This window comes from Pteronotus mesoamericanus, unplaced genomic scaffold (genome assembly GCF_021234165.1).
Source record: "Pteronotus mesoamericanus isolate MK-2021 breed Mesoamerican mustached bat unplaced genomic scaffold, CSHL_Meso_final scaffold_371, whole genome shotgun sequence".
NCBI lineage: Eukaryota > Metazoa > Chordata > Mammalia > Chiroptera > Mormoopidae > Pteronotus > Pteronotus mesoamericanus.
This window is the reverse complement of record NW_026555314.1, coordinates 1770886-1792691: the sequence shown is the minus strand read 5'-3', so window position 1 is coordinate 1792691 and position 21806 is coordinate 1770886. Positions and strand designations below refer to the sequence as shown.

Sequence of the window (21806 nt, the reverse complement as noted above, 5' to 3'; positions counted from 1 at the left end):
GACAAAATAGGTGCCCAGTAAACAGTGAGTTAAAGGTATATTGACTTCATTAGCTCTTAATAAGCCATTTAAAGAGCATTATTGAAAAGCAGTAGCATGGACGGTGCTTATCGTGTACTATGAATTGAGTCCTGATTTCAGGTCTTATCTAGCTTCACAAGGACTGCTAGATAGACAGGAAAGCTGAGGATCAGCATGTCACCCAAGTGGGCTGTGCCAGAGCCAGGATGTGACTCTGGGTCTAACTCCAAAGTCCATGTGCAATTCACTGCCCTAAAAATTGCCAAGATTAGATTTATTTATATGCAGCAGGAAAACAAAACAGTCCTTACCCTGCCACCAAAGCATTTGCTAGGGACAGAGAAAGGAGCTGAGAGCAAAAATATTTAAAATTTTAAGTGTCATATATGCGTGTCCTACGGGGATATCAACAGGTTACCTTTTTGGTATGGTTACATCGTTTCCATATTTAAAGGTGAGATTGTGCCAGTTTTGCTGAGTTTCTGAGCCTCCATTCTGTCTTCTAGCACATTAGTTTTACCTCCCAGGACTGAGGCAGCGTATGTCGTCTGTGTGTTCAAGCAGGTTTTGATTAAGTGTCGCACAGGACAGGGCAAGGTGCAGGGACTTTGACAGGGCCCCATACTCCTCTCTGGTTACCTGTTGATTCATTAATCAACATTATTTGCATCACACTGACTCATTTTGATAGAAATCCAACTTCTTTCCATCTCTCATTTACAGGGATGTTTCTTGAGAGACTTTTTTCCTGTCAAGAAACGTGATTCCTCATTGGAAGTAACTGGAGCCTCTGAAATGATTGCTTTATTGTAGTTGGTCTGCAGGTCTGTCTTGTATTTCATTTTTCCCTTTGGTTGTGAAGCACATTCATTCTCCTTGTGAAAGGACACTGAAGAAAAGTGGGGATTTAACATTTCTCTTCCTCTCTTACTACTTTATGCTCTTTTGCTTAAGCATTTAATAAAAAAAAAAACACATGGATTTCACCTCCCCCCATAGATACATGTTTTTTATTTTAACTTATTGGATGTTTATCTTGTTTACATAACTAATATTTTCCCCTAGAACATATTTTGGCAAATATGAAAAAACACAAAGAAGAAATGTAAAACCACTGGTCATCTTGCCTCTCAAAACTATTAGCATTTTATTATATTTTCTTACAGTTTTTTTTCTGTATACGGTAATCCAGATCATTCTTCTTGTAGCTTTATAGAACATTTAGAGCCTTGTTCTGTCATTGCTTATTTTTAGAAAAATGCTATTCCTAATGTCTGTAATATTAGGTTAAATTTTATGAAAGCATTGTTTTTTGTAGCTCAAAATGGTTGAGTATGAGTTATTTCATGGGATTCAACCTAATATTCCATCAGTTGGTTGAATCATTTAGTTGCCTAATGTTAAGTAGATTATTTCTGATTTTCACTTACTATTTACAACACTGTGATGAAAGTATTTTACATAACCTTTGCCCAAGTTTCTAATTATTTCTATACAATCATTCCTGGAAGGAACGTTGCTAGGACAGAGGGTTGGCTCTCTTCAAGTTAGAAGGTGCTTTTCTTTCAGGCCTGTGTCATCCTTTTGTATTTGGGCTTTTAAAATTCAGTCAAACAAAAGCAATTTGCTTTCTCTCTAAAAATTACAATGGAAATTGATTGATGCATTTTCAGGGCAAATGTCAAACACTATGCTTTCCTTAGCCATTAAAACATCCCATCAGGTCCATATCAATGCTAATGATAGTGAATAATTGGGTTTACACCCTGAACAGCAAGGTTAGGGCCCCCTGGTGTTTGTTAATGCTCTGTTCAAGAGCTTCTTGTGGCTGAGATTTTCAAGAATGAGATCATCTTTTTTCCTATTTATAGGAAATCCTTTATGACAGATATTTGCTCTTGGTTTGTTTTGAAGATGACTCTTAATTTTTCCATTACTGATTCATTGCCTGCTTGCCCTCTGTTAGCCACTACTATGGCATATCCAGTAATAATAGATATTGTTTATTGAGCACTTACTCTGTGCTGTGCACAGTCTTAAGTGCTTTACACACATTTGATTTTTAAAGAGCCTTAAGGGGAGGCACTGTCCGTAGGTAGGATTGCATAATCTGCTTATAGGCACCTTGTGTAGTGGCATCTGTGCGCTCTCCTGACACCAAAGTGTAGGTGTTAGCTATTAGCTATTGTGCTTTATTTACTTCCTCTCTGTATACATCATTGTAACCCTCTTCTCAGATTCCTCAGAATGTGTGTGTTCTGAGGGAGTGTATGTGGTAATTTCAGAAGTTAGAGATGTTCTCTTTATGATCTTTAAATTGGAAAAACTGACATTGGTTATATAGATTCACTTGCGTTTTGTGGAATTGGTTTATTCTGAATGTGAGTTGATTATTTTTTAACCTGTGGGTTTTTTGGTCTCATTTTCTAGGTCCAAAAGCTGCTTTGTATGTGCCCGGTAGATTTTCATGGGATCTTCCAATTAGATGAAAGGCGGAGAGATGCGGTGATTGCATTGGGCATTTTTCTTGTTGAATCTGATCTTCAGGTAAGTCTTTACTAAATTGAAAGTGTTTCTGCAGTATAAAAGGGAGATGTAATTAGAATGTAAATTTATACCTGCTTATGTTGACCTAAAACAGAACTAGAAGAATGCATACAAACCTAATAAAAGTGGTTAGTGGTAGGCGGGACAGAGTAGGTGGAAGAGGTGGAATGGGACTTTTTTTAGGGAATGAGATATTTTAATGTATATCTTATGAAATTTTGTTTTTGGAACTGTGTGAATAAATTATGTTGTTAAAAGTTAGGATGTTTTGTTTGCTTGTTTGTCTGCTATAAAGTTAGTTAAAATGTTTTGTGAAGTAATTGTGTGTCCTCCAGAGTAGACTTGATTTTTCAGTCTCAGGTAAAATGTTCATTAATCAGACTCAAAGTAACCACTATTTTTCCTTCCAAAAGAACAATATTCTTTGAGATAATTTTCATATAATACTATCTTTTTCAAAATTGTGATAGATATAAATTGAGTTATAGAGTACATATTAATGTGCCTTTCATTTTTTAAAGATTAAAATAATATGTTTAATCTTACACTTTTATTATGCATTTTGGATATAAAATATTTTAATTCAAAAAGTGAATTCTTTATCACATATATTTTCTATTATGTATATGTATTTTTTAATTTTATTTTTAATTACAGTTGACATTGAATATATTATTTTATATTAATGTCAAGTGTACACCATAGCAGTTAGACAGTTATATAATTTATAAAGTGACCCGATGATTCAAGTACCCACCTGGCACAATACATAGTTCTTACAATATTAGTGACTATATTCCCTATGCTGTACTTTATGTCTCTGTGACTATTTTGTAACTGCCTTGCAGGGCCCTTTAGAGTTCTGGCCTATTAGTATACTAGGGTCCTGGATAGAAGTTTTAGTTAGCTCCTTTCTAACATTTAGAGGAGAAATTGTCTTATTTTAACTAAAGAAAGCTCTCTGTTTGGTTATCAGTTGTGGTATAACAAACTGTCTTAAAATTCGGTCACTTAATATAATACTTTTTCTCCTCATGAATCTGCAATTTAGGCAGAGCTCAGAAGAGCCTCTGTTTCTGCTCCATTTGGCATCACCTGGGATGGCTTGAAGGCTGGGGTCTGGAATCACCTGAAGGCTCATCCGTGTCATATCTGGGGGTTAATCCTGGCTGGAACTTTTGGTCAGGTCCCCTCTATATACATGGTCTCTCCTTGTGACCTGAGCTATGTCACTGTGTCACACTGCGGTGTCTGGGTTCCAAGGACGAATGTTCTGAGAAAGAGCCAGGTCAAAGCTGCACTGCGTTTTCTAACCTGGCCTGGGAAGGCAGTCTCATGTGTTCGACCCTCTAGATCCACGAGAAGCAAGTCTCTAAGGCAGCCCATTTTCCAGGAGAGGTGAATTCAACTCCACCTTTCAGTGGGGAAGTGTCACAGAACTTGCAGCTGTGTATTCAAAACCACCACATGTGTTTTCAGTATTTCAGAACATCAAATAGTATTCCCCTTCTTTGCAGCACACTTACCTAATTTTTAAGTGGAGCACCTATAAATAGGGAAACAACCAAAAGAGCCAATAATGGAAGGTGATGAAGTTATATGCTGATTGGCTAGTTTGGAAACTAGAAGAAAGTAAATTTTCATTGGCTAATGATGGCTATAAAGTCTAATGTTTAATTCAAGAAAAGCCAAAGGAAATGTGAAGCAGAATATAAAAACAAAACAAAAACAAATAAAACAAGTAAGGGCCATGAACAACAGAAGCATCACCAAGTTTGGAAGCATGTGGCTGTGAGCTTCCCTCCAGAGAATATGATCCTGGGGTCCACTGAAGGGTTTGGGGGCAATCTGAATACCTTTTAGGGAGGGCAGTTTTGAGTGCGTGTGCACACACATACTTTCTTCTGGAGAGGCCCTCACTGGGGCCCTGCCCCCTATAAGAGGCCAGAGCCAGGCTGGGCAGTCAGCTCCAGCAGAGCAGGTCTCCTAGCATTTGCCTTAGGCAGTTAGACTGATGGAAAAGCAGAAGGGTGCTACACCATGTGAATGTTCATCTTGGGGGTGATTAGGGTGTGGATGTACTTTGCTTTGGGTTCAATCTATGCTAAAAACTACCAGTTACATATTTAATGAAATACAGTCTTTTTTATTTATTTATTTATTTATTTATTTATTAGCACAAAGATTCTGTGGTTCCTTACCTTCTTCGACTTCTTAAAGGTCTTCCAAAAGTGTATTGGGTAGAAGAAAGCACAGCTCGGAAAGGCAGAGGTAATTTTGTATAATGTTTTCCCCGAATGCAAGGAAGAATATATATGTTCATTATTTGTAAGAATTAAGTGTTTAATTATACTAACACATCAATTAGGTTGCTAGGGTTGGGGAGCATTTGAGATCTTCCCCCTAGCATATTCGTCAGATTGGCTCAAGTCAACTCTTAATAAAATACAAAAAAAAAAAAAGAAAGAAAAGAAAAGAAACTAGGGCCAGGAAGCACTCAGGCTGCATTTTAACAAGACTTCCATGTGATTCTGATACACAGTCAAGTCTGAGAATGACCTAGAACTGCATCTTAAAATAAATGCAGAAGTAGAAATGTACAATCTTCTGCCACGTATTATGCATGTGGTCATAAAAAGGGGTGACTCTATGTCCTTGATTAAATATTTAGTATTCAAAATTGATTATATATGTAATAGTGATTGGACCTACACAGCAGAGGTTCTGACATTTTGAAGGTGCACTTGATAGAAGTGCTACTTAGCTTTTGGTCATTTAGGTATAGTGCTCCTTTCCTGACTTTGAGGCCACGCTTCTGAGAACTTCCCTGCTAGGAGGCTCAGTAGTGGACGGGCTTAAAAACCTGTGAGAAATAGAACAAGTCTTTGGAAGTTCTTATTAACACTTTCTCCATTACCTTGGCTGGGTAGTTTAGTTGGTAACATCACCCTGATATACCAGTGTTGCTGGTTCAATCCCCAGTCAGGGCACATACAAGAATCAACCAGTGAATGCATAAATAAGTGAAACAACAAATCAGTGTTTCTCTAGCTCTTTTTTTCCTCTCTCTCTCTAAAATCAGTAAGTTAAAAAAAAAGATTTTCTCCATTTGTCAAAAATGGAGACAAAAAAAGATTTGTCTCCATTTTCTGTTTTATACAGAAAAGAAAATACAAGCATTAATTAGGCTTAAAGTAGTAGTAACAGGTACTTGACAGGTAGCCTCCATATTCTGTCTCTCATACACTTATCAAGATTGATTTCTTGCTTTTCTTTGGGTCAGGAATAAAAAATGGAATTTATCATGTTGAGAGGCTATTATATAATCTCAAAGTGTAAACAGACTCAGGAAACATTTACATTTATCGAACCAAAACATTTTATTAAAAGAAAGATCAGGGTATTCGCAGCAAACATGTTGGGCCCATAACTGTTCTTCTGAGATTCATTTCAGTGAGAGCAGCCACTACTTTAAACTGGTCCCTAGGCAGGCCATGAGAGAAAAGGAACATACTGAATTGGGTGACCAGTAGGTGTGGCCCAGTGTCTCATTTGTGATGATCTGATTTGTGTCTTTATGGATTCCAGGTGCCCTCCCAGTTGCAGAGAGCTTCAGCTTCTGCTTGGTAACCTTGCTGTCTGATGTGGCTTACAGGGACCCTTCACTTAGAGATGAGGTGAGTGTGTGGTGAATTATTGTGCGTTTCTATAAGATCAGAAAGAGTCCCAAAGTGATGACAAGAATAAAATAAAAACAAAAAAACCAAATTTAAAGTGGTTGGATTGTTTATGTTGATTTAGTTCATCCTGTTTAACAGCATACCTAAGAAATGTTTAATACTTGCTTACAGTACTTTTTAGGTTACCCGCTGATCTCGTGTGTCTGATCTCATTCAGCTTTCCAAAATAGTCCTGTGAGGTAGGCAGGAAAAGGCAGAGGGAGCTTATTCTTTCGTGACTCTACGTTCGGTATTAAAGTTTTTCATAGAAGAGAATTTTCTAGGTAATTGAAGCTAACCCTTTAAGTGCTCAGATATTTTTGGTTTTAGTTTATTTTATTGTAAATGTTACTTAAATGTCTTTCATACTTTTTAAAACATAGGATATGACTGTAATCTTTAGACTTTTTCTTAATCAGACTTATTATTTTGAAAATCAATCTTTATATGCTGGTCCTGCCAAGGAGTGCCTGGTTGCTTGTCTTTATGCTAAATGTTCCCAGCTAACTAAGCTTTTTGAGTTTTTGTATCTGTTATTTAATTTCAAAAATCTCTTTTACTGATATTAAGCTGTAAATTCTATTGTCAGCATTTCTGCCATTACATTCTTCTTAAATTTTCTTCCTTAGTTTAAGTTCTTTATTTGTAGGTTGGTTAAAGAGATAACTAGATATGTTAGAATTACATATTATTAAAAAGTTAATAGGCTGTAAGTAAAGGGCTTTTCTTAAATAATATCAAAACAGGTTAACACTGAAAACAATGACATTAAGGTATGAACTGGAGAAAATACTTCTTTTCAAGACTTCATAGTCTAGCCAGCATTATTTAATATTAGCAAAATTAAGACATTTGACTTGATTATGAACAAGTCATATGTCTTGTTCATAATCAACCTCATTTTCTCCTTTGCCTGGGTCTTCTAAGACTGGTAGTAGAGGAAAGTGAGGTGGACATAGTCTTGCTGATCTTCATCAAGGCATTGGACATACCCTGTCCTGACGTCCTGGAATATGGGCCGAGCACCAAAACAATTCATAAGGAACTGCCCAAAGGACCACTGCAAAGGGTGACTGGTGAGGTGCCAGTCCAGCAGAAGCCTCCAGTAGCCTGCCCCTAACTGTTGAAGCAAAATGAACCAGTTAAGCAAGTTAACCTCATTTGTAGAAAACACAGCTCCAATAATGAACAAAAACCAGTATTATGAACTAAAGTTAATACCCTGAGCTTTGTAGGGATCAGAGTGACAGGCAAAAAATACCAATTACATAAGTAGGGTGGCATAGCTCGGGAGCAACATGTGTGTAAAAATTTAAGTATTCTGTTTATCTGTGAGCTCATTGAGCCAGCAGTGTAAAGGAGCTGCCAGAAAGCTAATGACACATACATGAAAGTCTAGTATCTGTGTTGAGTTTGGTGATTACACAGTAAGTCCCAGCATCCCTGGAATATTAAAGAATTTTATACTGAGCACTACAATTGGAGAGCTCTGAAACAGTGGACGATAGTAAAACAAGCCAGCAATAAGCATCATAAGGGACTTGTAATCATAAGGAATGGATGGAAAGAAGTAGATTTGTAATCATAAAGAATGGATGGAAAGAAGTAGAGGTATTTAGCCATAAGAGGGGGTTTCTGGGGCCTATCGCCTGCTTGCAGAATATGGAGGAAGAAGCAGTCCCCTTCAGCTGGTGGGTACAAAGCACCAGGAGGACAACATTGGCCCAGTGTTAGACCAGGGAAATCTGGACCAGCCCAGAGAGGGAGGGTTTCTGTCCTTGGAAGGTCAGCTGATTGGCCCCTCAGCAGAGCTTTCTTGTGGGGAGTTATGTATCAGATAGGATGTTGGACAAGATAATGTCTGATGCTCCTTCTGATTCTGGATTAATTTTGTGGTATTTTTCTGATTTTGTTTATAAGTTTGCTATTTTCTTGGCTATTACAGATTCTAGAGGCACTTTTGCAGGTGTTGCATGTCCTTTTGGGAATGTGCCAGGCCTTGGAGATTCAAGAAAAAGGTATGATTATAGATCAAGACTTTAAAAAAAAAAAAAGGTTTTGTGATTATTTTTTTCCTTGCTCTTCCTTAGTCTTCTTTTCTGTTCTTTACCACCCTATGTGCATCATGGATGAAAACCTTTCTATATTAGTTGTCTTTGTTGCGTGTTAGCTAAGAGGTCACATGAGGGCCATGAGCACAGCTCTGCCACCTGAAAATGCTGAGTGACCTTGGCCAAGTCACCTCATCCTTCCAGGTCTAGTTTCTTCACCTGTAGCATGTCTTATTTCCAAAGGTCATTTTTCCTCTAGGATAAGGCTAACATATGATCCTGGGAGCAATAAATATATTGTTTAAGTATAATAAAGGTGCCTGATAACATGACTTAGCTGTATAATTGATTTGGGTATGCCATGAATAGACCAAGACCTCCCAGAGAAGGCAACTGTATATGACACAGACATAGTCTGAAACTATTGTTAATGCCAGATTGAAAATATCATTGGTCAGCCCTTTGGGTTGACCCTGTTACTGTGGCTTATTCTGACCCTTCATATTTATTGGTGGGTGGGTTGTGATACTTGAGCCAGTGTTACAAGTTGGTGTAGTATGGTTCTGTCATGGGTAACTTTGGTATCGGAACATTCTTTTTTTGTCTCCTAGAATACCTTTGCAAATATGCGATCCCATGTCTGATCGGAATCTCACGAGCGTTTGGGCGTTACAGCAACATGGAAGAGTCTCTGCTCTCGAAACTCTTTCCCAAAGTCCCCCCTCATTCCCTCCGAGTCCCGGAAGAGCTGGAAGGCGTTCGGAGGCGTTCCTTCAATGACTTTCGCTCCATCCTCCCCAGCAATTTGCTGACTGTGTGTCAGGAGGGTACCCTGAAGAGGAAGACCAGCAGTGTGTCCAGCATCTCTCAGGTGGGGCTGCACTCCTGGGAGGAGAGCAGGAGAGAGAGGTCTTGTTTAAGTGTTCATATGAGGAAGATCCCACTTTTGTGTTGCTTGAGGAAAGTTAGAAAACAAAATGTTCTCACTAGGATTCTCTTCAATATAAAAACTTCCCTTGTTCTTTTTGTAGTTTGATTTCATCTCCTAGTCATGAAGTATTTGTTTCCTAGCAATTAGGTTCCAAAAATCTATTCTGAGTGGGAGACAGTTGTGGTGCCCTTAAGAAGTATATAATAGATTCGTGGGAAAAAAAGATAGATGTGAAACATGAAACTAATTTCTGCTTAGTAATCAAGTATAAAATGTATGTCTAGAGAGGAAGAATTTAGCGGTTTGGTATATAGTAGGTCTAGTGGGCTTCAGGGAGGAGGTGAGTCTTGAACTTCAGTGTGAAGTACAACTATTGCGGTAGAAAAAAGAACCTTATCTAAGGCAAATCTGATGAGGTTTGACTGGCCTTTTGTGATCTGTAAGTATGGTTGTGTGTTTCAGGTCAGCCCGGAACGTGGGATGCCCCCTCCCAGCTCCCCGGGAGGAACTGCCTTTCACTACTTTGAAGGTGGGTTTCACCTTCATGTTGGCCTAGCACTCGGGTAGCAGGTTCATAGTGGCTACTTCTTATGATGTCAGGGACGGTAATAGTAGTGCTCTGCTGTCATGCATCTAGCATGTCACACTTTTGGAAAGCACTTAGAGTATTTTCTTTTAAATTTCTTAGAATGTAATTTTAAAATATTTTAAACATAAAGAAAAGTGCGGAAAATAATATATAGACCCCTGTGTGCTTATGGTCACAATTTTAGTATGTTAACTTACAGAAGCTCTGGTTTTCAGTTGTTTACCAAGCACTTTCACAGAATTTATTAAATTTGATTCATAGGAAAGCCCGGTGCAGTGTCAGACACCTGTTAAAATTGTCTTCAACTTATCCTTGAGGGAAGGAAGTCTCTGATTAAGTAACAGGAGATGGGAAACCTGATTCCATGGCTCACAATGCCGTCTATTCCATTTTTGGATGATGCTAATTGCTAAAGAACATTTCTCAAGAGGATCTTGAAAGATGTGAGGGAATTTTTTTAAAGAGGGGGTGCCCTGGTTGGGTGGCTCAGGTGGTTGGAGTGTTGTCCTATGCACCTAAAGATTGCAGGTTTGATTCCTGTTCAGGGTACATACATAGGTTTTGGGTTCGATTCCCAGTCGGAGTGTTTATGGGAGACAATACCGATTGGTATTACTCTCTCACTTCGATGTTTCTCTCTCTCTCTCCCCATTCCTCTCTATAAAATCAATAAAAATATCCTCAGGCGAGGATTAAAAAAAGGGGAGTATCCGAACTCAAATAAATGTGGGCAACTTTGCATACTCTATTTCTTTGATATGTGAGAAAACATGTTACAGCCTTTGTATATGTTAAAATATAAAGGCCAAGTTTGCTTACTCAAAATCCCACCTCAGAGAGAGCCACTTGTCCTAGAATATATCCCTCAGACTTTACACAGCCCCTTTGCCACCAGTATGCCCTCAGGGCATCTGAGGACAGCCATGAGGTACCCTTGAAGGCTTCTGATTCCTTGGTAAATTGCTGCCTGTGCTCAGGCTCCCCTTCCCAGTGGGGCTTCCTTCCTTTAAGCACTTCCAGTGAGTGCCTGGGATTGGGGCAAACCCTTGTGTGGGCCCGCTGAGCTTCACTTAGCGGATACAGACTGAGCACTGCTGTCCTGCAGGGGTGAGCTGGGCACTTTCTTCCCTCCCGGAAGTGTTCCTCATTGTCAAAGAGACAGGCAGGAAACCACTGCCCCTTCCCTTTTTCTTCCTGTGCCTCCTGTTTCACTCAGATTTTTCTTACAGTCAGTCTCCCCTTCTCTCTTTCCAGGTCTTCCACAGTGCTGTAAGAATTCTCTTTAAGAATTAGTTTTTAAAAGCACAGCTGGTGGGTACAAAGCACCAGAAGGACAACATTGGCCCAGTGTTAGGGGGAAATCTGGACCAGCCCAGAGAGGGAGGGTGTTATTTCCTGCTACAAAACTTTCAGTGACAGCTCCCCACATAAATCCCAAATCTTAGACCTTGGTCCCTGCAGTTTCCGTCTTCTGCCTTCATCTGTGCCCACCGCACACTGGCTCACCCACACAGGACTTCATCCTTATGTCATGGGCTCTATCTGGGAGATGGCCTTTGATCACAAATGTCTTACCTTCTTTTATTATTATTATTTTAAAAATATACTTGCATATACTGGTACTTAAGGTGCGCATGATTTAATACATATAGTGAAATGATTATTACAGTCAAGCTATTAATATAGCCATCTGCTCACATAGCTACATTTTTCCCCCCCTTTTTTGGAGAGCGAATACACCTGAAATCTACTCTGTTAGCAAATTTCCAGTATTTAATACAGTATTATTAACTATGGTCATCATAGTGTGTGTTATCTCCCTAAACTTACTCATCCTAAATAACTGCAACTTCGTATCCTTTGACTAATATTTCCTCATTTTCCTCACCTCCCTGCCTCTGGTAACCACTGCTTAATTCTCTGCTCCTATGTATCTGATAATTTTAGATTTTTACATGTAAGTGAGATCATGTAGTTTTTTTTCTTTCTCTGTCTGGCTTATTTCACTTAGCATAATGTCCTCTAGGTTTGTCCTTGTTGCAAATGGTACAACCCCTTTCTTTTTGTGGCTAAATAATAGTCCATTGTATATATGCAAATATGCAGGATATTTTTTACATATACTTTATACCAACACATACACCTTCTTACTTCCTTTAAACCAGCTTTATTCTTTTCCTCCCTTCTTTCCTCATTCATTCCCTCCTTCAGTGATCAGTCATTATGTTGGCCTCGGCCTCCAGCATCTCAGCTCCTTCTCAGTATTATTGCTCATCCCATCCCCTGTGTTGTTAAGTTGCTTGTTTGTTCTCTTGGGACCCATCTATCTTTAGTCAGGTCAGCAGTGAGTGACAAGCGTCATGAAACTATACACCAGGTTTGACACAGTTGGAATAAACTTAATTCTTTTCTTTTTCTGTGCTCTAGTGCTTGAAAAAAGTCATAAAATGTGTTCTTTGGTTCTTTATAGATTGATACTGTCTGTTGGTATTTAATTGAAAATACGACAAGCTTACTTATTTTCCAGTCTTCTATCTCTATCTTATTTCCATCTCTATCTTAGTCTTCTATCATAGTTTTTAGATAATGGGTTTTTTTAAAAAAAGATTTTATTTATTTATTTTTAGAGAGAGGAGGAGGAAGGGAGGGAGAGAAGCATCAATATGTGGTTGCCTCTCATGCTCCTGCTACTGGGAACCTGGCCCGCAACCCAGGCATGCACCCCAACTGGGAATTGAACCAGCAACCCTTAGGCTCTTAGGCCAACACTCAATCCACTGGGCTACACCAGCCAGGGCAGATAATGGATTTTCAAATGATTATATACCTTTGGCTTTATAGTATTATTATGTGTTGGATGATTGACTGTTTTTGTTCTGATTTTGAAATTTATAGTAATTTGCATTTTCGTTCCAATTTTGGTTGTAATATATCTTAGGAGCCCTGTGGACCTTCATATCTCTCAACCTTTAAAAGATGTAATTCTTCTTTTTCTTCTCATATGTTAAGTTTCATTGTCCGGGTTGAAAATATTAGGACATGATTATATCTGAGCCTTTGACATGAATACCCCAGTGAGAGGTGTCACTCCCCAAAGACTTGCAATTCAGCTTTTACTTAATTACAAAACAAGGAATTGGAGTACAAACAAAAGTGAAGTATCTTTGTTGGGTTTTGAGGGAATCAGCTTCAGGAAGTATCCCGGTCACGTTACTATGACTGACTTTCTGGTTTTCCTCTTCGTCAGCCTCTTACTTACCTGACGGGAGTGCCCTGGATCCCGATTACTACTTCTCCACCATCAGCTCCAGCTTCTCAGTTTCTCCTCTTTTCAATGGCATCACCTATAAGGAGTTCAACATTCCACTAGAAATGCTTCGGGAACTCTTAAACCTGGTAAGCAGAGCACCAGTGTATGAACAGGCCACAGGTACGTCAGTCAGTAAAATTGCTAGTGGTGTCAGCCTGTACTTTTTAGAGGACAAACTAGGAATTTTTCAGAATTTCAAATGAACAGCTTACTAGTCATAATTTCCGGGTTAAAGAAGGAAGGAAAGTAACATTCATGGAGCAAGCTGTGCAGTATGTTCTCATCTCATCCGTGCAGCAGCCATTTTGGGGAGGCACCATGTTCCCTGAGAGGTAAGAAAATCAGTGTCAAATACATGAAGGATTTGTAGGCCAGGGACAGGGCAGTGCTCAGCTCAGGGTACCTAATTCTCTCTCAGGGGCTGCTCTAATCAGATCAATACAAAACCTAATTTTTTCCAGTTTGGGACCTTTGGATAGCCTTTGTGTGATGTCAGAGAAGGTACTTGGTGTCATTGTCCGAGTCCTGAAATGGACTTCGATCCAGGGACTCTGAAGTTGTTATAGTTGAACTGGGATGCTTCACCACATTCGAGTGGATAGGAGTGAAGGCATCAGGGACAGACTCTAAAGGTGAGACTTTCTGTTTTGGAAAGAATGGGAGAGAATGAAATGACACCTGAGAGCGTAAAGCGTGCACTAGAGAGATCCATGCTTCTGTTCGCACTCCTGTGCAATTTGTTCCTGTGTGGAGTGCGAGTAGAAATCACTCAGGGAAAGGCTTTAGGCTGAAGATGTAGGAAGACATTAAAGCACAGGTGGTAGGTGATAATTAATGAGGACAGAGCCATAACGAATTACTAAATAGCCGAGGATGTTATCAAAATTGCTGCCAGGAAGGAAAACTCGCTCTAAACTGCTCCTCACTCTCAGTGTCCCAGACAGAATGATGGCCTGGGTGGCCCAGGGCCTTCTCATATGGCCCTTCTCAGTGTCATCTCAGAAGTCTCAACTGAAGGCTGAATGCTTCGGATTCTTTCTTAGGGGAATTATTTTTTCCACTATATTTTAACTTTTCAAGGTTAGGTTTCCTTCTAGGCAGTATTTAAATTCTTCTCCTGGCATGTTGTTTGTTTTTATCTATATATTTTGAAAATGCCTTTTTAAAGGACTACAAATGGCAGGGGTGACATTTTCATCAGGTGATTCCACAGTTGACAGAATAGTTCATTCTTGTACTAAATGCGAGTATTGACAATGGGTAGAAAGAGTCACTTCTATTAGAGATTTAAAATGTGTGCTGCAGTTTGAGTACCTGGGCAGCTTCGGAAGAGCCCAGGGGAGGAAGGAGGAGCCGTCAGCGCCTGAGGACTGGCTGTGAAGGTGCTCTTGACATTTGGGAGGGATTTGGATGAAATGTCAGTGATGCAGGAGCCTGAAAGCTTTCACATCCTGGGAACAGAAATCTGTATCAGCAAATTTGAGAGAGTTTGTACCTTTACTGTTCTTATGTCATTCCAGTCTAGTTAAGAAAAGTTCCAAGTGATGGCAAAATTAAGGGCATTTTGTGTGTACAGTTTGATATTCTGTATATATTGCGGCCTATTTTTCTATCACATTTTTCATCATCTGGGCGTGTTATGTGGTTTTAGCCATCAACATTTGTTCTTTAGTAGAAGGAGCTGGCATTCCTCTCACTGTTTGTCAGGTGCCTTATGAGGTCTTGTTTCACTGATAGGTGAAGAAGATCGTTGAAGAGCCTGTTCTCAAATCCTTGGATGCCGTGGCAGCCAGTGTGATAGAGGTACGTCCCTTCTGAGGGCACCCCACTGAGGTCCACGGGCCGTGAGCTTCTGTGTGTGGAGAGCAGGGAGGGTTTGTGTGGGGGCAGTGAGTTTTCAGCTTAACTTTCCTGGTCTCAATAATGCCACTTGAAAGCTTGCTCTGTACTGGGCTCTTTTAAATATATCATTGCACAGTACCTCTGAGCGGTGGTCAGTGTCTCTATTTCACACATGAAAGAGGTTTAAGGGACTAACTACTGTGCCCTAGTCACATAGTCACCATGGGAGCTGGGAATGCAGTGGGTCCTCTTGACTCCAAAGCACTTTTTCTTGCTCCTTTGATGTTTTCAAAGCTGCTTCTCTGGGATCAGTACACGCCCCTCACACTTCCTTTTGGCATGTACCAGCCTTGGCATTTATGTGTGAGAGGTGTGTACCTAGGGAACTTTTGTCTTTAATGTATTTGGAATGGACACCTCCAGCATTACTTATAAAATTATTAAGTGTTGGTGCTGGGAGCTGTCAGAACCTCAGGATACATTTGGGTCAGTCCTCTTCAGAGTGTTGCGATCCAGAGCAATTGACATTTGCCAGCCTGACGATTGCCATGGGCATGTGCTGGACCCAGATTCCTCATTAAACGTGGTGTTCTTTCTCCCACCTCATTGTGAGACACAGTGCCTGGTACCACTGGGACTCAGCTCTGAAGGGGAAGGGAGCCCCCAGGGACCTTCCTGTGTTGCCTGGTACGTGCTCCCAGCAAGCTGTCTGCAGACATTAGATGCATTTGCTAGGTGTGGTTTGCTCTGGATCAGGTCTTGGCTGAAAAGCACAGTTCCTATAACTCTCCAGGATGCAGTCTGACCCCTCCTACTTTGTCTTTAACCTTTTCGCAGGTTGCGCCCTGCCTATTGACCCGAGTGCTAGCTCTCTCACTGCTTGTGGTCTCAGAGGCCTCCCGTTTTCCTCTGTTAGGGTTTTGTCATGTGTGACCCAGGGCAGACCAGGAGGACCAGAGCCAGCGTCTGGGCAGGCAGAACCCCCACACACTTATTAGGCCTGCGTGCCATCTGTAATGGAAAGTGTTGATCTGGGTCCTGAGGGGGAAAGTGGGAGGTCAGTGGGGATCCCTTTTAGGGCTTATTTTATGAGTAGAAGGAAGCTGGGGCTACGGGACTCTGGGACTCTTCCTTGCCATTGAACCAGAGCAGTTTCTGGTATTTTATTTTTGTAATTTAGCCTTTAGTATAAATGTCCATTTTAAGAAATGGTTTTGTTGCTTTAAAAAAGGGTGAAACCATGACCTGTATTACTGAAAGTAAGAGTCACTATCAATAATCACTAGCAGTTATTGCATGCTTATGTGTCGACACTGGGACAGGATTTGACTCATTGAATTCCACAGCAATCTGCCATTTACAGATGGGGAAACTGAGGCTTGCAGATTAAGGAACTTTAATTACATAGCTAGTGGATGATGGAGCCAGGCTGCATTATCTGGGCTCCTGTCCTCCACTCCTTGCTTGCGGAGACTTCTTCACAGCTCCAAAGTCAGACCCCTGGATCACCTTAACCAGCAATTCTGACCTCCTCATCTCTGTCCTGCAGGGATGTTGTGAGGACTGTGTGAGGTGATGTCTGTAACGCAGTTCACTGGTGGCCATTGATGACACTTTGTTAACCACAGCTCCTGGCACCATTCTCATGTACTCCATGCAGTTCTCATGCCTTTCACGTGACTCTTACGCCCTCCAGCAGCCTCACACCACAGGCCCCTTCTGTCCAATCCGACCTCTGGCCTGCTGCTGATTTGCTTCCTCTTCCTTCTCTTCTCCCTCACCTGTATTTGCAGAGCATTTTACACGGGTCAAGAATTCTAACAAGCCATGCTTTTTGATTAGAACAGTGTCTTATTCATTGCATTAGAACTCGTGTGATTTTCCCTGGAAGAAAAATAGTGCTGCATTTTAGATTAGATTGCTAAAAAATAATTTAAAATGAGTTTTAATTAGAAAATATAAACTGAGCCTGATGGTTCCCTGGCTGCAGCGTTTGTTGTCCAAATGGTGGACAGGATTGAATCCCATGGTCTGGTGGTCCCTTGGCTGTCCCTTTTCTCCACTTCGTATGTCCCCCTTACCTCAAAGACGGTGAGCTTTCAGTGACAGGAGGTGAAGGGTGCAGGTGGCTGCTCACGCATCTTTGGACTGTGTGAGCCTCCTGTTTTCCTCTGTCTGACGCTAAAGAGAATGAAAGGAGTAATAAAAGTGCTCCCGGAGGTGAACCATGGTAAACGTTCCATTTGTAATGCTAAGTCACAAGTGTACAGATTACTTAACTGGGCCTCTGCCTGAAGGTGGAGGCCCATTGGAGGGTTTCTGTTCTGTGGTCACATGCCTCTGCCGCCCCTGCAGGCCAACCCGAGTGCTGATCTCTACTACACCACGTTCAGTGACCCCCTCTATGTGGCCATGTTCAAGATGCTGCGTGACACTCTGTACTACATGATAGGTGAGGACCTTGCACACGTGTGTCAATGTGGTGAGACTGGGTTCAGGGCCGCTGCCTCAGGTTTGTGCTTCTCTTCTGCTGGGGGCCCTTAAAAACAGGCAAGACACAGTCATAGCGCTGAAATTTTGGAGAAGAAGCAAATAAGGGAAAAAAACCTGCCCATGATCCTATGCCTCTATGCCATCAATGATGGCTTTTTTTGTTGGGTTTATTTCCTCAGATGTTTTTCTGACATGGACAAATTATATTGTCCTGATCATGTGTACCGTTTAATATGTCTACTTGAGACATTTTAAAAAGTATGAAAAAAAGAAAATGAAGTACTTATAATCTTATATATCAGAGATAATATCTTAATGGTGTAGCACACACACAAATTTAGCATTTCATTCCACACTCTCTTTTGTGCATTTTAAAAACATTTTTCCTGTGCTCTTTCCTTACATTATTGAACACTCTTCATACACATAAGTTTTGCTGGACAATATTCTGTCACGTAGATGTACCATAATCTAGTTAATCCATTTCCCTATTTTGATTCCAAGTGCTCTTGGGAGGTGGATGCTCAGTCTGGTCAGGACCAGCAAGGGTTAGTTAGGTTCACGAGGGAGGGTGGCAGGGACCGCCTGGCTCGGCCTGACTCCCAGGGCTCGCTGCCTTCCTGAGCTCTGTGTTGCCAGCTTCCTTGACTCGTCTGACTTGTGCCCATATTGGTAAACCTAAGTTTTTCAGGCTTCAAGGATGAGAGTTTGAAAAGGCTACAAAATTTTGGGTGCTCTGCGGAGTTAGCTCTGTAGGCAGGAAATTCTCTTTTTCAGGCTACAACCAGTTTTTGTCCTTATCTAATAATTGGCAGCTTTAAAAGAAAAATTACTGTTCACCTGTGGCATCATCGTGCGGTGCACCTTAAACTTGTACAGTGATGTATGTCAATTGTATCTCAGTAAAACTGGAAGAAAATAGTAAATATAAAAGTTATATATTGCTGAAGTATTTCCTGATGTTAAGTGTACCAGTTTCAGTATAATAAGTCCCAATTTATGTGTTTCATATGTTCAGGTTTTAGTATATGGACTGCTTAAAACAAAGCATGGCTCTCCTTTCCCTGGGAAATGACCACTTGCTCTGAGTGCCCGGCGGCATGTGTGTGGAGGTCAGCAGCGCACAGCCTATTCAAGGTCATCCCAGAGGGCATTCTCGGAAGCATAGCAGCCTATGCAGCCAGCAGCAGACACATTCTTCTTGGATTTTTGTTAGAGAAGGAAAGGCTGTAGAAGTTCACAGCCGCTGCCTGAATTTTGGTGCAGTTTTGTTTCCAGCTGCAATGCCCACTCTCTTTCCTACAGACCTCCCGACCACCTTTGTGAAGGAAATCCATGATTTTGTGCTGGAGCAGTTCAACACAAGCCAAGGGGAGCTTCAGAAGATTCTGCACGATGCGGACCGGATCCATAGTGAGCTGAGCCCCCTCAAGCTGCGCTGCCAGGCAAACGCCGCCTGTGTGGACCTCATGGTTTGGGCCGTGAAGGACGAGCAGGGTGAGCATCAGCTCCTGCCATGCCCTGGATGTCCGGTGTCTGGACCTGGGAGGGTGGTGATGGCCGAGGCCACGGGGCCTGTTCTCTCCACTGCTTCCTGCTGGTTCTTGAGGCTTTTGTGTGAGAAGTAGGAACTCAGTGCTTGTCTAACCTGCGCAGCAGAATAGGAAGCATGCAGCAGACTTGCAGATGGCTGCCATTCACAGGGCACTGCGGGGACAGGGGAACGAGGGGCTCAGGGCCAGGAGAGAAGAGAAAGGAATCACACACCATGCAGGACAGTGTTTTCACAACAACAGAAAAGAAGCAGAGATAAGCTTTCAGCTAAGAACACCTGCCTCCTAACTGTTTCTCGTGTAACCTCTCAGTATTAATAAACCCTACAAAAAATTATATGATTAATTGGTGAATGAGTAGTCTGTAAATTTTGGCCTTTGCTAATTGTTAATACCCTCCCCTGATTTTTTAATTCAGGTGCAGAGAGTCTTTGCATCAAGCTGTCTGAGAAGCTACAGTCCAAGACGTCCAGCAAAGTCATCATCGCTCACCTACCCTTGCTTATCTGCTGTTTGCAGGTCAGTCTCATAGATACCTGAGAGACTAAGATCCCATCAACAGGGCCTTCTTGTTGTGCTTGGCGCACCAGCAGCAGAGACTTAACTGTTGTCTCTAGGGGCTTGAACTAGAACCTGCTGTGCACACAGTTCATCACTGAGTGTGGCTGCTGCCGACTGGGCTGGGATTTCTGTGCGTGGGGTCCAGGAGCAGCTGGGCCCTCCTTTGCGGGGAGGCTGTCCTGTATCTGCCAGCCAGGGCGTTCTCAAGCACGCAGGTGAAGGGTTGCAGATGTTGGCCAGAGGGCCTCATGGGAGGACGTCTCCTGATGTCTGCCCTGCTGGCTCTTCTGCAGTGACTCTTAACCTGTTGTAAACCCCAGTGACTCCATGTCTGCCATTGTTTAGAAGTCATGTTTTGGACCCCTTCTCCCCTAATTTGCTTCAAAAAGAAATGGACACACTTTAATAATACACCTACCTCTTAGGTGGAGAAGAATCAAGACTCTCCTCCTTGTGCCCCATGGACAGATGGTCCCCTGGGAAGTTTCTGGTCTAACTTGGGTATTTGGAGGGTTGAGCACCTCACTGCTCAGCCAGCCTTCCCGCGGGCTGCGTCACGGGTCAGTGGTGTGTTGCAGGGCCTGGGCCGCCTGTGTGAGAGGTTCCCGGTGGTGGTGCACTCGGTGATGCCGTCTCTGCGGGACTTCCTGGTCGTACCGTCCCCCGTGCTGGTGAAGCTCTATAAGTGTCACAGTCAGTACCACACAGGTAACAGGATGTCTGCACCTGAGGCCGTGTCTCCAGCCTCCAGCCCTCGTGTGCCCTTGAGGCACCAAGAAAAGGACTATATGATTGTGTGTGAGCCCAGCACAGTTCTGTGACTGAAAACTTGTGGCTGGGCTATGTAGGCTTCCCTCTACGAGGGCTCACCCCTCCTCTCCCTTTTCTCATGGCTTTCCCTACAGGACCCCCTCGGGGCTCCAGACCTTTCCTTCCTCTGCCTTCCCTTGTCATGTGTGCCTGCCGCCCCTAAAGGCGCCTCTCTGGTCCCATGTTTTTTTTGGCCTCTTCTCACTGAGGTGGTTAGAAGTGAGTTCTTCGTGTCCCAGGCACTGAGCCAGGTGCTGTCGGTACACAGTCTCTTCGACTCCCCTTGCCCCAAAGGAATGTGCTGTTTCTACAGGTGAGGCCATAGGCCCAGAGCAAATCTGGTCACTTGTAATGACTAACATTAATTGAAGAGCCACTGCAAGCTTGGGCTCTAGCGTAGTGGAGCTCATCCTCCCCACAGTCCTATGAAGGTGAATGTTTTATTCTCTCCCCATAGATGAAGAAACCTGAACTCCTGGTACCTGAAAGACTCCCCCAGCCCGGAGCAAAGAGGGGCCCCTCTGGCTCTAAGGCCCCTGCACTCACCTTTGACCCTGCCCTTAGCAGCTTGTACACATTAGCTAGATAACCCTCTGGGCGCATGCCTGTGGGTGCTCACCAGCCCTTTTGAACCATTCCTTAAGAAATTGCTGTTTTATGTATTTATCTCTTTGTAACCTATATGTTCTTTCTTTCCGTTAAAACATGTTTGTTTTGTCCTTCCTCTTCTCAAATACTTTTGTTTCTTAAATGTTTGGTCAAATCTTTTTAGATTGATTGCTATTATAAATCAAGAATGATTAGCATATTATTTGGGTTTGAATTACAGATACAGGAGTAGAAAATGACAGGCTTAACCAGGTACATATTTGAATTTTTACATTCAGTTGCTGGCAATGATATAAAAATCAGTGTAACCAACGAGCATTCTGAGTCGACCCTGAGCGTCATGTCAGGAAAGAAGAGCCAGCCCTCCATGTACGAGCAGCTCCGAGACATTGCCATTGACAACATCTGCAGGTGGGAGGCTGGGCCAGAGGGGCAGGTGATCGGGGAGGAAGGAAAGGGTGTTTTCAGGCAAAATAAATTCTTACAAGATAAGAAATGTTCATAATTTTGTAAAGATTGTTTCTCATTATTCTAAACCTGCACTTGTTCTAAAGAGTCATTGTTACATATTTTTAAAAAATAAAGCTTCCTGTCTTTTTAGAAAAGTAGATAAAGAATTATCCATTAGCCTATCATCCAGAGTAACATTTGTCATGTTTTCTTTATCTTTTTTTCTGTGTACTTTTTCATATAAATGATCAAGTGTCACTTTTTATATGGTCCAGTGTCCTTTGCTGCCCAGATGTCTGCTTGGTGAACTCATGCTATGT

At 41.8% G+C, this 21806-nt stretch overlaps 1 protein-coding gene across 1 annotated transcript in view; it reads left to right on the top strand.

Moving 5' to 3' along the window:
- Positions 1-21806, top strand: part of PI4KA (phosphatidylinositol 4-kinase alpha) — a 99088-nt gene that overhangs the window by 12533 nt on the left and 64749 nt on the right. Inside the window, exons 2-14 of the mRNA XM_054592734.1 lie at positions 2452-2568; positions 4746-4839; positions 6157-6245; positions 8233-8305; positions 8950-9209; positions 9732-9798; positions 13106-13254; positions 14906-14971; positions 17366-17462; positions 18809-19000; positions 19475-19575; positions 20196-20325; positions 21315-21447. Of these exons, the coding sequence (XP_054448709.1) occupies positions 2452-2568; positions 4746-4839; positions 6157-6245; positions 8233-8305; positions 8950-9209; positions 9732-9798; positions 13106-13254; positions 14906-14971; positions 17366-17462; positions 18809-19000; positions 19475-19575; positions 20196-20325; positions 21315-21447 (1568 nt within the window). The remainder of the gene's footprint in view (positions 1-2451; positions 2569-4745; positions 4840-6156; positions 6246-8232; positions 8306-8949; positions 9210-9731; positions 9799-13105; positions 13255-14905; positions 14972-17365; positions 17463-18808; positions 19001-19474; positions 19576-20195; positions 20326-21314; positions 21448-21806) is intronic.